The 12555-nt window shown below is 39.9% G+C and overlaps 1 protein-coding gene and 1 long non-coding RNA gene across 3 annotated transcripts in view; one reads left to right on the top strand and one right to left on the bottom strand.

Moving 5' to 3' along the window:
• LOC137334608 (uncharacterized) overlaps positions 1–12555 on the bottom strand; it is a 76041-nt gene that overhangs the window by 42729 nt on the left and 20757 nt on the right. The window lies entirely within an intron of this gene.
• LOC137334607 (carboxypeptidase M-like) overlaps positions 1–12555 on the top strand; it is a 34094-nt gene that overhangs the window by 14712 nt on the left and 6827 nt on the right. Inside the window, exons 3-6 of one of the 2 annotated variants that reach the window (XM_067999423.1) lie at positions 3166–3344; positions 5470–5654; positions 6983–7153; positions 12141–12293. In XM_067999423.1, the coding sequence (XP_067855524.1) occupies positions 3166–3344; positions 5470–5654; positions 6983–7153; positions 12141–12293 (688 nt within the window). Of the gene's footprint in view, positions 1–3165; positions 3345–5469; positions 5655–6979; positions 7154–12140; positions 12294–12555 lie in introns of both variants that reach the window. The other variant, XM_067999422.1, reaches the window with a different exon arrangement.

The raw sequence follows: 12555 nt of genomic DNA, 5'->3' as shown, positions 1-12555 counted from the left end.
ACTAAACCCTTTGATTCCAGGGATCAACATAGAGAGGCGACATAATGGGAAATATCGCATCTGATGTCACCCCTTTATCCAACCCTCATTTGCATCTCCTCTGTTTAATTCTGGAGGTCCTTGGCAGTGCTATTTTCCCGGGACGGCTGGTAAAGCCAGCAGACCAGTGCATAGGTGAAGCGCAATCCCGAGCCACTTTCCACCCACGCTTGTCACTTGTATGCTCATTTTGAAGCAGGTGGGGGCCATCGGGCCATCCTTTGTTTTTCAATACTAGTAAATTGCCCATGATGTTGCCCATGGTCAATTGGTGAAAATTTTTTTTGTATGCAAGATGGGGGAGAAATTTTAAAAATGCTCTGTGGAGCCATCTAATGGCTATAGCTTGCAAATACACTGACAATTGACAGAATAGTCAATGCTGACAGAAAAGTGTGACCAAAAAGTTTGTGGGCAGGAAGTGCATACCCTATGCAATATGAAGATGGACATCATTTATTTCCAATCTAATGGGACCTCCCCTGCAATCACTGACTTCCTCAAGATAATTGGCAGCAAATTTCATTGCCAGTTGCTCTTAGTACCCTGGGATAGATTTCAAAAACAAAAATTCCCCAGGAATAGATGATATGGGCTTTTGACCTGCATAGAATCTCTCTTAATGTTTAATTAAGGCTACACCCCAAAACACATGGGTCAAATCAACAACCACACCGCTAAGGATAGCCTGCACTCGTGCTGCTCTTGAGAAATAAGGATGAGTTGTCAGGGTTCAGTTTTTCCACTTTACTTGGCATCTGTAAATCTGTGTGGATTATACCCATTAATGAAGGGCATGTTAACTGGAACCTTATTTTAATGTTTTTCAAATAAAATTGCCCAACCCAGTTTTCTAAGTTTAGACCACGTAGCTGTAGCAAGATTTAGGAAATGACATTAATATTTCATTACTTCAACAGTTGGATATGGTGATCTGTCTCTAACTGTTTAGGTATATATATTACATTTTTACAGAGCACATGCCCTACACTTCATGACACTGCATTTCCCCTTTACTCAAGTGAGTGTGTACATATAGCTAAAAATAATATTTACAACATAACAAACTATCACCAAACTTACCTCATAAAATTGGTAAGTTGATGCTGTAAATGGCTGCAAGAGGTTTCCTCACCAATAAATAAAGCCCATGTATTTTGAGCAAGTCGACCATGGGAATTAGAGAAAAACATTTGTAATGTAAATATTGTAATGTAAATGTGGAAGAGATTTTGGAGAGGTAACAACAAAGTTACTTACATATTGAGCAAGTTTTGTAAAGTGATAGGTAAATAATCTTAAAACTATTATATCTGTGAGGTATGCATCATCCAGTATCAGTAAGATATATATATCTTTATTTGAGTTATTTGTGCAATTATGCTGTTGTATTACTGTGATTGTCTAAACACTGCTGCATTTAGGATACATTGGTAAACATAAGAAAGCATATTCCAGTCCTGGACTACCGTTTTTTCCAGTGTTTTTCTTTATGCTGTGTTAGAGTATTGAACAAACTCCCTTGTCTGTGTATCACAGGTTAGATGTTCAAAGCTGGAGCCTTGCCTTCGAGTTTACAAAAGGTGCTTCTAATCTTGTGAATGTAAACTTTAATACTTAGTGAACGCGATCAACTGGTTCAGCATCACAGATACCAGTGTTTCAATGCTGGAGAGAACCTGCTAATACACACTTTTAAAAAAGTGAACTTCATACTTCATGCCAGGATGACTTCAGAATCTAACACCATTTCATGCCAGAATGGATTTGAGGACTGCATGATTGTTCCAAGAAGTTATCACTTTAGTTGTGCCTTTCCACATTTCTTTCCTCCTTAAAACCAACCTCTTTGACCAAGCTTTTGATCATTCTTCTCCCCTCACCCCACAAAAAAACCTCTCTCTTTTGGCTTGGTGTCCATTTTCCTCATGTCTCTGTGAAACATCTTGAAACATTTTTTTAATGTTTTCTAAAGGTGCTATATAAGTGCAAGTTGATCCCTGTCAAATGTTTTATATAAAACAAACTAAAAATACTAAGTCAAAATTTGCAGTCTAATTTTAGTTTTTAACACATGCCAAGTAAAGTGGAAAAACTGATCCTTGACAACTCATCCTTATTTATCAAGAGCAGCACAAGTGCAGGCTATCATTAGAAGAAATAGGTGTGGTTGTTGATTTGACCCATGTGTTTTGGGGTGTAGCCTTAATTAAACAAAAGCATGGAGTACTAAACATTTTGTGCTTTTTTTGCTTTAAGAAAAATGGAATTTTATAGGAAGACTATAGAGAGAAGCTGAGGCAATCTAACTTGGAAAGAAGTAAAACAGACTTGGTGACTTTTCTAAAGCTAGTTAAATACATTTTGTACATTTCTTTTTATTACAATATGGTAGTTAGAAATATGGGTCATAGAAATTTAAAAGGAACAGTGCTTCCCTGATAGCTCAGTAAATGCTGTGCCTAATGTGCTGCTGAATTAATGACATGGAAGGTACCAGGCTCAATCCTCAGTCTGGGCGAAGAAAGGACCTAACAACAAAAGATCATTTATTGAGTAATCCTTGCTGAAAAGTGCACTTGGTGGATGTCAGGTGAATTGTAAACAATTTTACAACACCAAGTTATAGTCCAGCAATTTTATTTTAAATTCACAAGCTTTCGGAGGCTTCCTCCTTCCTCAGGTGAACGTTGTTGGAAAGAGGAAGGAGGAAGCCTCCGAAAGCTTGTGAATTTAAAATAAAATTGCTGGACTATAACTTGGTGTTGTAAAATTGTTTACAATTGTCAACCCCAGTCCATCACCGGCATCTCCACACGATGTCAGGTGAGTGCAGGATTGGCTGTGATGCCCCACTCAATCTAACAATCGGTGTCTAAGATTTCACATTAAGAATAGTCACTCGGGTGAGGGCTTGTAGAAACCTTGGAATTCATAAGGTTTTAAAAAAGAAATTCCTCCATTTTAATGTTGTATATGTTAAGTAGAAAATAACTAGGGCTAGTCATGTATACTAACATTTACACTGAGACATATGTACCAAAAGTAAACCAGAACCTTCAGTAATAAAATGTTGAAGTCAGGACTTTTGAGATATAGTTGAATTAAAATTGTGATCTAATACAGGTGGTGGGCAGAGAAATGTTGCTCCACTTGATTGAACATCTGGTTACAATGTACGGAAAAGATGCTGCCATAACAGGGCTAATAAATAATACCCGGATTCACATCTTGCCATCCATGAATCCAGATGGATTTGCAATCACCCAGCTTGAAGCACAAGACTGCATCATCTCTAAAGGCAGGTAAGAAAATTGCTTTTAGCTTTTCTGAGTAGCTGGATGGAGTGGATTTGAATTTCATGCCAGCTTTGGAGGCTTGATGTAACATTCTTCAAAGCTGAAATGGGATTTGATAAATAAGAAATTTTTGTCTCGTTCAGCACTCAAAGGATTAAACTTAGTCAACCTATAGAAGCTGTCCTTTGTTTTTGTGTTCATTCCCAGCTTTTCATTTGTGGTTTCCTGTGACAAGATATGTGTAGTCAGCTCATTTGGGCTATCTTGATTAGGAAGATATCCTATCTCCATTCTAGCTTGGAGGACTGGAGGTGCTCTTCCTTAGGCCATTTTACCATAAGTTGACCATTCTGAACAGCATCCTCATTAAGATCCCATACACTGGCTAAGTGATTGACTATTAGAAACTGCGTGCACGGGAATCCATGTAGCAGGCTCCTGAAGTACTAATCTATCAAATGTAATATGAAGAAAAAATTTGTAAAGAAGTGTTTTTGGATCACTGTAGTGCATCCAGTCACATGTTTGCTTTCTAAACACAGCACCAGGCCGTTTGAATATTTGTTGTAATCAACAATTCACATTTGTCTAGATGAGTTTGCCCATTCATAGCCAAGGAGTTGATAGAATAGAGTACCGACTCTGATTTCAAGAATATTTATCACTGTATTTAATTCTTTTTGTTACAAAGTGACAACCTGTGATATCTTTTACACATATCTTAATAAAGCTGTGGTGTAAATAGGAATTTGGTTCCTCCTGCCTTGCAGTCACTTTTGGGAAAGAACAATATTTCCAATGAAAATTGATCAGCATATGTCCTGGTTTGCTTTTAACTTTGAAGAGGTTAATAATTGTAAATGTAATACTGTAGATTGCCGAGTCCTTCCAGCATTCCTGGTGGGTTTGTATCTGTGTTAATTGTATTTATGTGATTTATATCAATTAGTTTTAATTGTATTCAGATGGTGGGTATCAACTGGGGACTCTCTTGTATCCATTTATCGGAGGGTGTGTAATGTTAAGGTGTGTGAATAAAGTCTTGGAAGCAACTAAAGACTCGGCTCTAGTATTCTATCCTTCACCACTTGGCTATCCAATTTATAACACCTGGACCAATGTGGTAATCACAATCAACTCTGCAAGAATGGATGTGGCAGCCAATTTTTATATTTGCCCATACCTTTTTACCCTACTTCCATATTTTTAATTGTTTGGACTTCACTATTACTTTAAGTTTATATCTTTAAATTACTTTTAATGCTCTTTGCTTTTTTAACATTTTTTTTTTGCTCCTTGAGGCCAGGTCTCAATCTACATCACCCTTCTCTCCCAACCGTACACTGTTTCCAGCCTGTTCCGCTTCTTTCCTCTCCTCAGCCCAGATATCTTCGACCTTCTGAGATTCTGGCCTGCTCAGATTTTTTTGCTTATTCAGATCAGACTTGACCCATTCAAAAATTAACAAATAAGTCAGAGAAGAATAAAGAATATGTGTGACCAGCTTGCATATTGGGAAAAAAAGACAGAGGAAAAGACAAAGGGACTAATACAGAGATTGACACAAACTGAACGCCAGACATACACTGTGAAAGGTGTACAAAAGAAAGAAGGAACAGAGTGAAGTGCAGAGTAACATAAAGATGAGCTAGAAGGAATGACACAGACTCAGATAGACAAATACAGAGATAACAAGAATGTCTCTGAGAAACAGAGGGAAACACAAAGAATTAGGAAGTGAGACACAAGCAGAGACACCGTTGTATGAGGAAAGACATTTTATTTTTGTTTTTGTCCTCTAACAAAGTCTTGAGAAAATCAACTAATATAAATTCAATTTTTTTCATAATATGACCATAAATCACCCAGAGTTCCCATCAATGATTTTCATCATCATAGATAACCTGCTAATATCATCATGGGATTTAAAATTTGCGCAAAGTGTCCATTTTTGTTGGGAGCCTGTTGTTGTGTTTCTTTTAAAAATGAAAAAACATGACTGAATTTGTTGAAATGATAAAGAACAACATATAAATGTTATTTAGTCCTATAATGGGTACACTTTGTCGAGAAGAAATCAATCTTGCTGTATATAACAGAAGAGTGCTTCTAACCTATGTCCCCTCCTCAGGTACAATAAAGAAGGCATTGATCTGAATAGAAACTTCCCTGATGCCTTTGAAAGTACAAATTCATCATTACAACCGGAAACAATGGCAGTAATAAAATGGATTTTGAATAAAATTTTTGTTCTGTCCATAAGTTTACATGGAGGGGCTGTTGTAGCCAGCTACCCATATGACAACAAAGAAAGAGGTAATGCAGCTGAAACATTTGTCTCTTTTTTTAAGGTGCAAGTTTGCTGTACAGTAATTGATATTGTGTTGATCTAAATACAGCTGGTAGATAGTACTCTGAAGATTCATTTATATCATATTCAAAGCTCAGCATTTAGTGTTACTGTATTTAATGTATTAATCCTTTGAACACTGTTTATTCTTTTTGGGAGAGAAGACAATCATGTTTTGTGGTATGGCTTGCCATATTCTAGTTCACTATGGGGGTTCAGTATTTGAACTGTCAACATTTTTGGATACTAATAATATATACACTTATAATCTATGTTTATAAGCTGTACTATTTTCCTTGAGATGGTAAATATGCATAAATTTGAGAATTACTCTATAAATATTTAAAATTGATTTTAACTTATTAAAAATTCATTCTCTGGATGTGGGCGTCACTGGCAAGACAGCGATTAATTGCGCATTCCTAACAACTGAGTGGCTTGCTCATCCACTTCAGAGGGCAGTTAAGAGTTAACCATTGGTGTGGGACTGGAGTAACATGTAGGCCAGACTGGTTTCCTTCCCTAAATTAGTGAATCTGTCGGGTTTTTATGATAATTCAACAGCTTCATGGTCACTTTTACTGATTTTTCAGATTTTAAAAACTGAATTCAAATTCTCAAACTGCAGTGGGATTTGAAAACACATTCCCTGGAGGTCCAGGCCTCTGGATTACTAGTCCAGTAACACAGACACTACACTACTCTACCTGTACTTGTGATAGCTATGATTTAAACAAATAGAACGGAGTACAGAAAGAACACTGCTGGTCAAGAATGACTCTAGCTGTAAATTTTGTTGTGGATTGGCAGTTTTTGTTTAAAAGGTTGGACAGCATTATGGAAACTGAGTACTGCCTGCCATTCAACAGGAGGAGCAGATTTCCTTTTGGGCCAAAACCTGGAATGTAATGCTAGATGACTATCCAGCACTTCTGTTTTCATAATAACTCCAAACACCACTGTTAAACTAGTTTCTGTCTCTGTGCTGCCAGATTCAGAACTGTGAACTCTGAGTGTATACATTCCTCTATTAAGAGACATTCAGATGTGCTTTAAAACTTTTTTGTAAATCCACCTTGTGTCTGCACATTTTTAATTTGAAAACATGCACTTGGTTTGCTACATTATGCTTGTAACCTAATTGCTTAACTTCATTCTATCAATGGGATGAAACCCATCATTATGTTTATTTTTGATGTACATTCATGAAATCAATTTCATGTAGGATTACCTACTGAAGTTGAACGATAACATTCAGCTTCACTACTAAACTCAAGTTTATGTTTCTCAGCAGATGGCATACAATCTTTAAGCTACAGCAAATGTCCCGATGATGATGTCTTCATATATCTTGCAAAGAACTATTCTTTTAATCATGAAAGCATGTTCAATGGAGATGATTGTGACAATTTGCCATATTTCAAGGATGGAATTACCAATGGAGCGAACTGGTATCATTTTGCAGGTAAACCTTGTATGGCTAATTATTTTTATCCATTACATGAATTGCCTCTATCTCCTAACCTAAAATAAATGCGAGGAACCATGAAGGAGAATTGTTAGCATGCAGGTTTATATGCAGTGAGACTTTCTTGTCATTGAAGAAAGGGTCAACATTCCTGCCCTATTTCAATACCTCATATCTGTCTCTTGCAGATTATCCTGAAACAAGTCAAGTTTTGTAATCCAGTCCAATCTTGTTTGACACTTTGGGATAGAAATTCAACATCATGGTGCAACTGCCAAATTGATCAGGGCCTTTCTTGGGCCTCATTTCAATATGGAAATTAGGGTCGCGTACCCCTTTCAGGACCCATCCACGAAATTCGTCTGCCCAGAGTAAAACAGACTCTGGGCCTGCTCTGCTCAGCATTACCTGGATGACAAGCAGCTTAATCAGTGGTCCTTAAAGCGACCACTAGAGGGTATTTGTTTCATAATTACCTTGATGTGGTGCTGCAAGGAGCAGAATGTGTTGGGTGAGGATGGCCCCTTTCCTTATCGTATGAGTTGTGGGATCCCATAAAACCCTCTTGCTGTATAGGACTAACCACCCTATTTATTGGCTGATATAAAGATGGTTATGGCCATGGAAGGAGCATATATGTTGTGGCCTGTCAGGCTGTTAATCAGCCAGTGAATCCTTCCTGCCTTTCCAAGATCTGCAACCTGTTACTCTGTGAATCTTCCTTACCACCTTTCTTCCTGATTGTACCTCTCCCAAAGAGAAAGCAGATCTTTCTGGCTTATTTCAACTTGATTTAGTTGGTAGTATTGTCACTGCTCAGTCATGGGGTTCTGCATTCAAGCTTCAATCCACGATTTGAACAAATCTTCTCAGTTGACTCTTCAGTGATGCATTGAGGAAGTGCAACAATGTCAGAGATGTCAACCATTGGATGTTAAATTAAGATCCTGTCTAACTGTTCCAATAGTTTGGGTGGACATTAAAAAATTCCATTGTACTATTCAGAGGGCAGGGAGTCTATCTCTGTGTCCTGACCATAATTGCTCCCTTAAACGACGACACTAAAAACAGATTAACTAGTCATTCATTTCACTGCTGTTTGTGGGATCTTGTTGTTGTGCTTGCCTACACACACAGTCACTGCACTTCAAAGTAATGAGTTGAAATGTTTTTGGAAGATGTGATGAGCTGTTTTTTTTTATTCGTTCATGGGATGTGGGCACCGCTAGCAAGGCCAGCATTTATTGCCCATCCCTAATTGCCCTTGAGCAGGTGGTGGTGAGCCGCCTTCTTGAACCACTGCAGTCTGTGTGGTGAAGGTTCTCCCGCAGTGCTGTTAGGTAGGGAGTTCCAGGATTTTGACCCAGCGACGATGAAGGAACAGCGATATATTTCCAAATCGGGATGGTGTGTGACTTGGAGGGGAACATGCAGGTGGTGGTGTTCCCATGTGCCTGCTGCCCTTGTCCTACTAAGTGGTAGAGGTCGCGGGTTTGGGAGGTGCTGTTGAAGAAGCCTTGACGAATTGCTGCAGTGTATCCTGTAGATGGTACACACTGCAATCATGGTGCACTGGTGATGAAGAGAGTGAACGTTTAGGGTGGTGGATGGGGTGCCAATCAAGCGGCTGCTTTGACCTGGATTGTGTCGAGCTTCTTGAGTGTTGTTGGAGCTGCATTCGTCCAGGCAAGTGGAGAGTATTCCATCACACTCCTGACTTGTGCCTTGTAGATGGTGGAAAGGCTTTGGGGAGTCAGGAAGTGAGTCACTCACTGCAGAATACCCAGCCTCTGACCTGCTCTTGTAGCCACAGTATTTATATGGCTGGTCCAGTTAAGTTTCTGGTCAATGGTGACCCCCAGGATGTTGATGGTGGGGGATTCGGCAATGGTAATGCCGTTGAACTTCAAGGGGACATGGTTAGACTCTCTCTTGTTGGAGATGGTCATTGCCTGGCACTTGTCTGGCACGAATGTTACTTGCCACTTATGAGCCCAAGCCTGGATGTTGTCCAGGTCTTGCTGCATGTGGGCACAGACTGCTTCATTATCTGAGGGGTTGTGAATGGAACTGAACACTGTGCAATCATCAGCGAACATCCCCATTTCTGACCTTATGATGGAGGGAAGGTCATTGATGAAACAGCTGAAGAAGGCTGGGCCTAGGACACTGCCCTGAGGAACTCTTGCAGCAATGTCCTGGGGCTGAGATGATTGGCCTCCAACAACCACTAACATCTTCCTTTGTGCTAGGTATGACTCCAGTCACTGGAGAATTTTCCCCGATTCCCAGTGACTTCAATTTTACTAGGGCTCCTTGGTGCCACACTTGGTCAAATGCTGCCTTGATGTCAAGGACAGTCACTCTCACCTCACCTCTGGAATTCAGCTCTTTTGTCCATATTTGGACCAAGGCTGTAATGAGGTCTGGAGCCGAGTGGTCATGGCGGAACCCAAACCCAAACTGAGCATCGGTGAGTTGGTTATTGGTGAGTAAGTACCGCTTGATAGCACTGTTGACGACACCTTCCATCACTTTGCTGATGATTGAGAGTAGACTGATGGGGCGGTAATTGGCCGGATTGGATATGTCTGTCAAATGCAAGTCTTATTTTTCACTTTTCTCCTCCAATGCTGTCAATCTCCACTTAAAAAAAAACCCCTCCCTCCATTGCTTCATTCTTTTTGACCATTAACACCTACATCAAGTCTTATCCTGCCAGGCTTAACAGACCCTCGGCTGTCTGGACTCCTGTCTTGTGGTCTTGATAATCCCTCCCAACGTCCTCAAGATGTGTGCCTCCAAAGTTACCCCTATTCTGGGCCTCTTCAGTCTCTCTCATTCATATTTTATCTTGGTAATTATGTCTGTCTTTCCTATTTTTTTTCTCTTCTTTCTCCCGTTTTCTGAAACCCAGCCATCCCACCTTTCATTTCACCCCTTTGCTCCCCAATCTCTATCCCAACTCATGATTACTCCTCTGCCTTCCTAGTCTTCAGCCATTGACTCACAGCCATCCTGTCTCTCTCTCTGCATTCTCTATAGGGCCCATTGAGGTACCCATCTCTGCCTCATTACAAGCAACAACTCCAGCTGCCCCATCCTTCTTTCTCACTGACCTTCCTGCTCAGTGAGCCTGCTGAGGACAAAACCTCTCTCCAACCTCCTGCTCACCCGATCCACCACTAGGTCCATTGATTCTGCAGACAGATTAATAATCAACGTTGCTCTCTGCCTTTCCCTCCAGGATATTCGTTCACTTCTGAACAAGACCCTTGGCATCCGCAATCTTATTGGGGATGATTGTATTGACATTCTGGCTTTGACTAAAACTCATGTGTGGCTCCACCTGCTTATACCTTCCAGCACCTGCTCCACCCAAACCATTGCAGCAGTGGCATGGCCCCTATCACCAAGCCACATTTTGGTCTCTTCCCTCTGCTCCTCTGGCACTTTTTCCTCCTCTGAGCACCTTACCCTGCTCTTGCCTCACCTTTAAAATCCTGTTGCCAACTGCACCCCTCCAAGCTGAACCCCAAGTTTGACCACTTCCTTCTGCACTGTCAAGGAAGAACTCCAAGTCACTTACAAGTGCACTTTCACACTTGCAACTGCCAAGCTTGTGGCCCTCATTGCCACAATAACTCTGCACTGTTGATTTGTTCAACTACTCTCTCACCACTTTTAATGCCTTTGTCCCAGCAAAACCTTCCCTGTCTCCCAGCTCAGTCATTCCCCTGCTATGGCCCCCATTCTTCACTCCCTCAAGTGCAAGGGACCCACTCTCTTGAGCATATCTGGCACACAAGAGGGGTGGAAGGGTTTAGGGTGGTCATTCCAGAGCGTGGAGTCTATGTGACTGAAAGAGCTGACAGTGGCCTCAGTATAACTATGGGGATGAAGGAAAATGTGTCAAACTTTATCTTGACCATCATCAACTAAAGTTGTAAATTATCATTGCCTCAGTTGATGGTGTTCATTCGCATTATTGCGACAAGGACACAATCATCTCTCAAAAATAATAGTGGAAGTCAAGCTTGTACTAGTTTATTGACCATGCTTGCATAATTTTATTTTCTTCAGTTTTGTGGCTCTCCTTGTAGCGATTGCAGTATCCGCTTGGATATCCCCACATCAGCACAATAATTCAGAGGAATGTTAAACAAGCTGAGTAAATACCAAACTCACCACATTAGATATTCTCAACAGGTCCACACTGAGCAAATCGACTCCTCTTGTCATGAAGAAGTTTGCTGATGAACATTATTGAATGCTCTCCCATTGCTTTTAAAAAAAATCCCTGTGATGATCAGCTTTACTAAACAATCCCAAAATTGCACAGGTGTGGGAACAAATGTTTGCAGGGCAGTGTCAAAGGTCACACAGGGCCATGGGAATGAGGATTGCTCCTTAACCAATCTCATTTTAACCACTGTCAGGAGGCGTCATAGCCAAACCTGAACCTGTCCTCATCTTGAGGTTACTGGATAGTGATGAGGAGCAGGAACTCTGGCTAATTTTCCCCTCCCTAACCTGGAGATACTGAGGCCAATTGTAGCACTGGCTAAGATCAGCTAACTCAGCTAAATCTTGAACTTTCCTGGTCTGTATGACTCATTTGCTCACTCAATGGAACTATGTGTTTTAACAGAAATAGTTAGCGACCCCACTAATTCATATCCCTAATTTGATGGGTGGCACTTTTGTCTTTTATTAAGGCTTATTATTGAGCACATAATTTGCACATTACCATTGATATATTACAGTTGCAAAACAACTTTTGCATTACCAGTGATGTATCCCCAGAGTGAAATCTGCAGATAAATATTATGTATCTTCTATTAATCACTTTATATTCACTGTATATTCAAATGGATTTTTAAAAAAGTTTTCAGCAGACAAAAGGCTAAACAAATATCATAACTATGATATAACTTCTGTCATTAACTATTGCTAAAATTGCACTTTAAACCTTCCTTGTTAGGTGGAATGCAAGACTTCAACTACATTTGGGGACAGTGTTTTGAGCTAACTGTAGAGCTGTCGTGTTGTAAGAATCCACCAGAAATAATGCTGGAAGAATACTGGAATGAAAATCAAGTCGCCCTGATTAAATTCCTCAAACTTGTTCATCTAGGTTTGTGCAAGGTCTCATTCTATTATTACATGTTTTTGTGGCAACAACTAGTATTGACAGTTGCGACTGCATAAATATCAAATTTATTTTGTCATAAACTGCATGTCCTATAAATTCAAAGGACTAAATCATTACATCAGTATTTAACATTCAACCTCATCTTATCCTATTGGTGACCACTTTTGTGTCTACTCATCTTTATTAAGTTGGATATTCTGTCTCTTCAGTAATTTTCACCCAGACCAAATAGAACTTCCCATTG

The sequence above is a fragment of the Heptranchias perlo genome, chromosome 18 (genome assembly GCF_035084215.1).
Source record: "Heptranchias perlo isolate sHepPer1 chromosome 18, sHepPer1.hap1, whole genome shotgun sequence".
NCBI classification, from domain to species: Eukaryota; Metazoa; Chordata; class Chondrichthyes; order Hexanchiformes; family Hexanchidae; genus Heptranchias; species Heptranchias perlo.
Note: the sequence above shows the minus strand (reverse complement) of the source record. Positions and strands in the feature narration are given on the sequence as shown.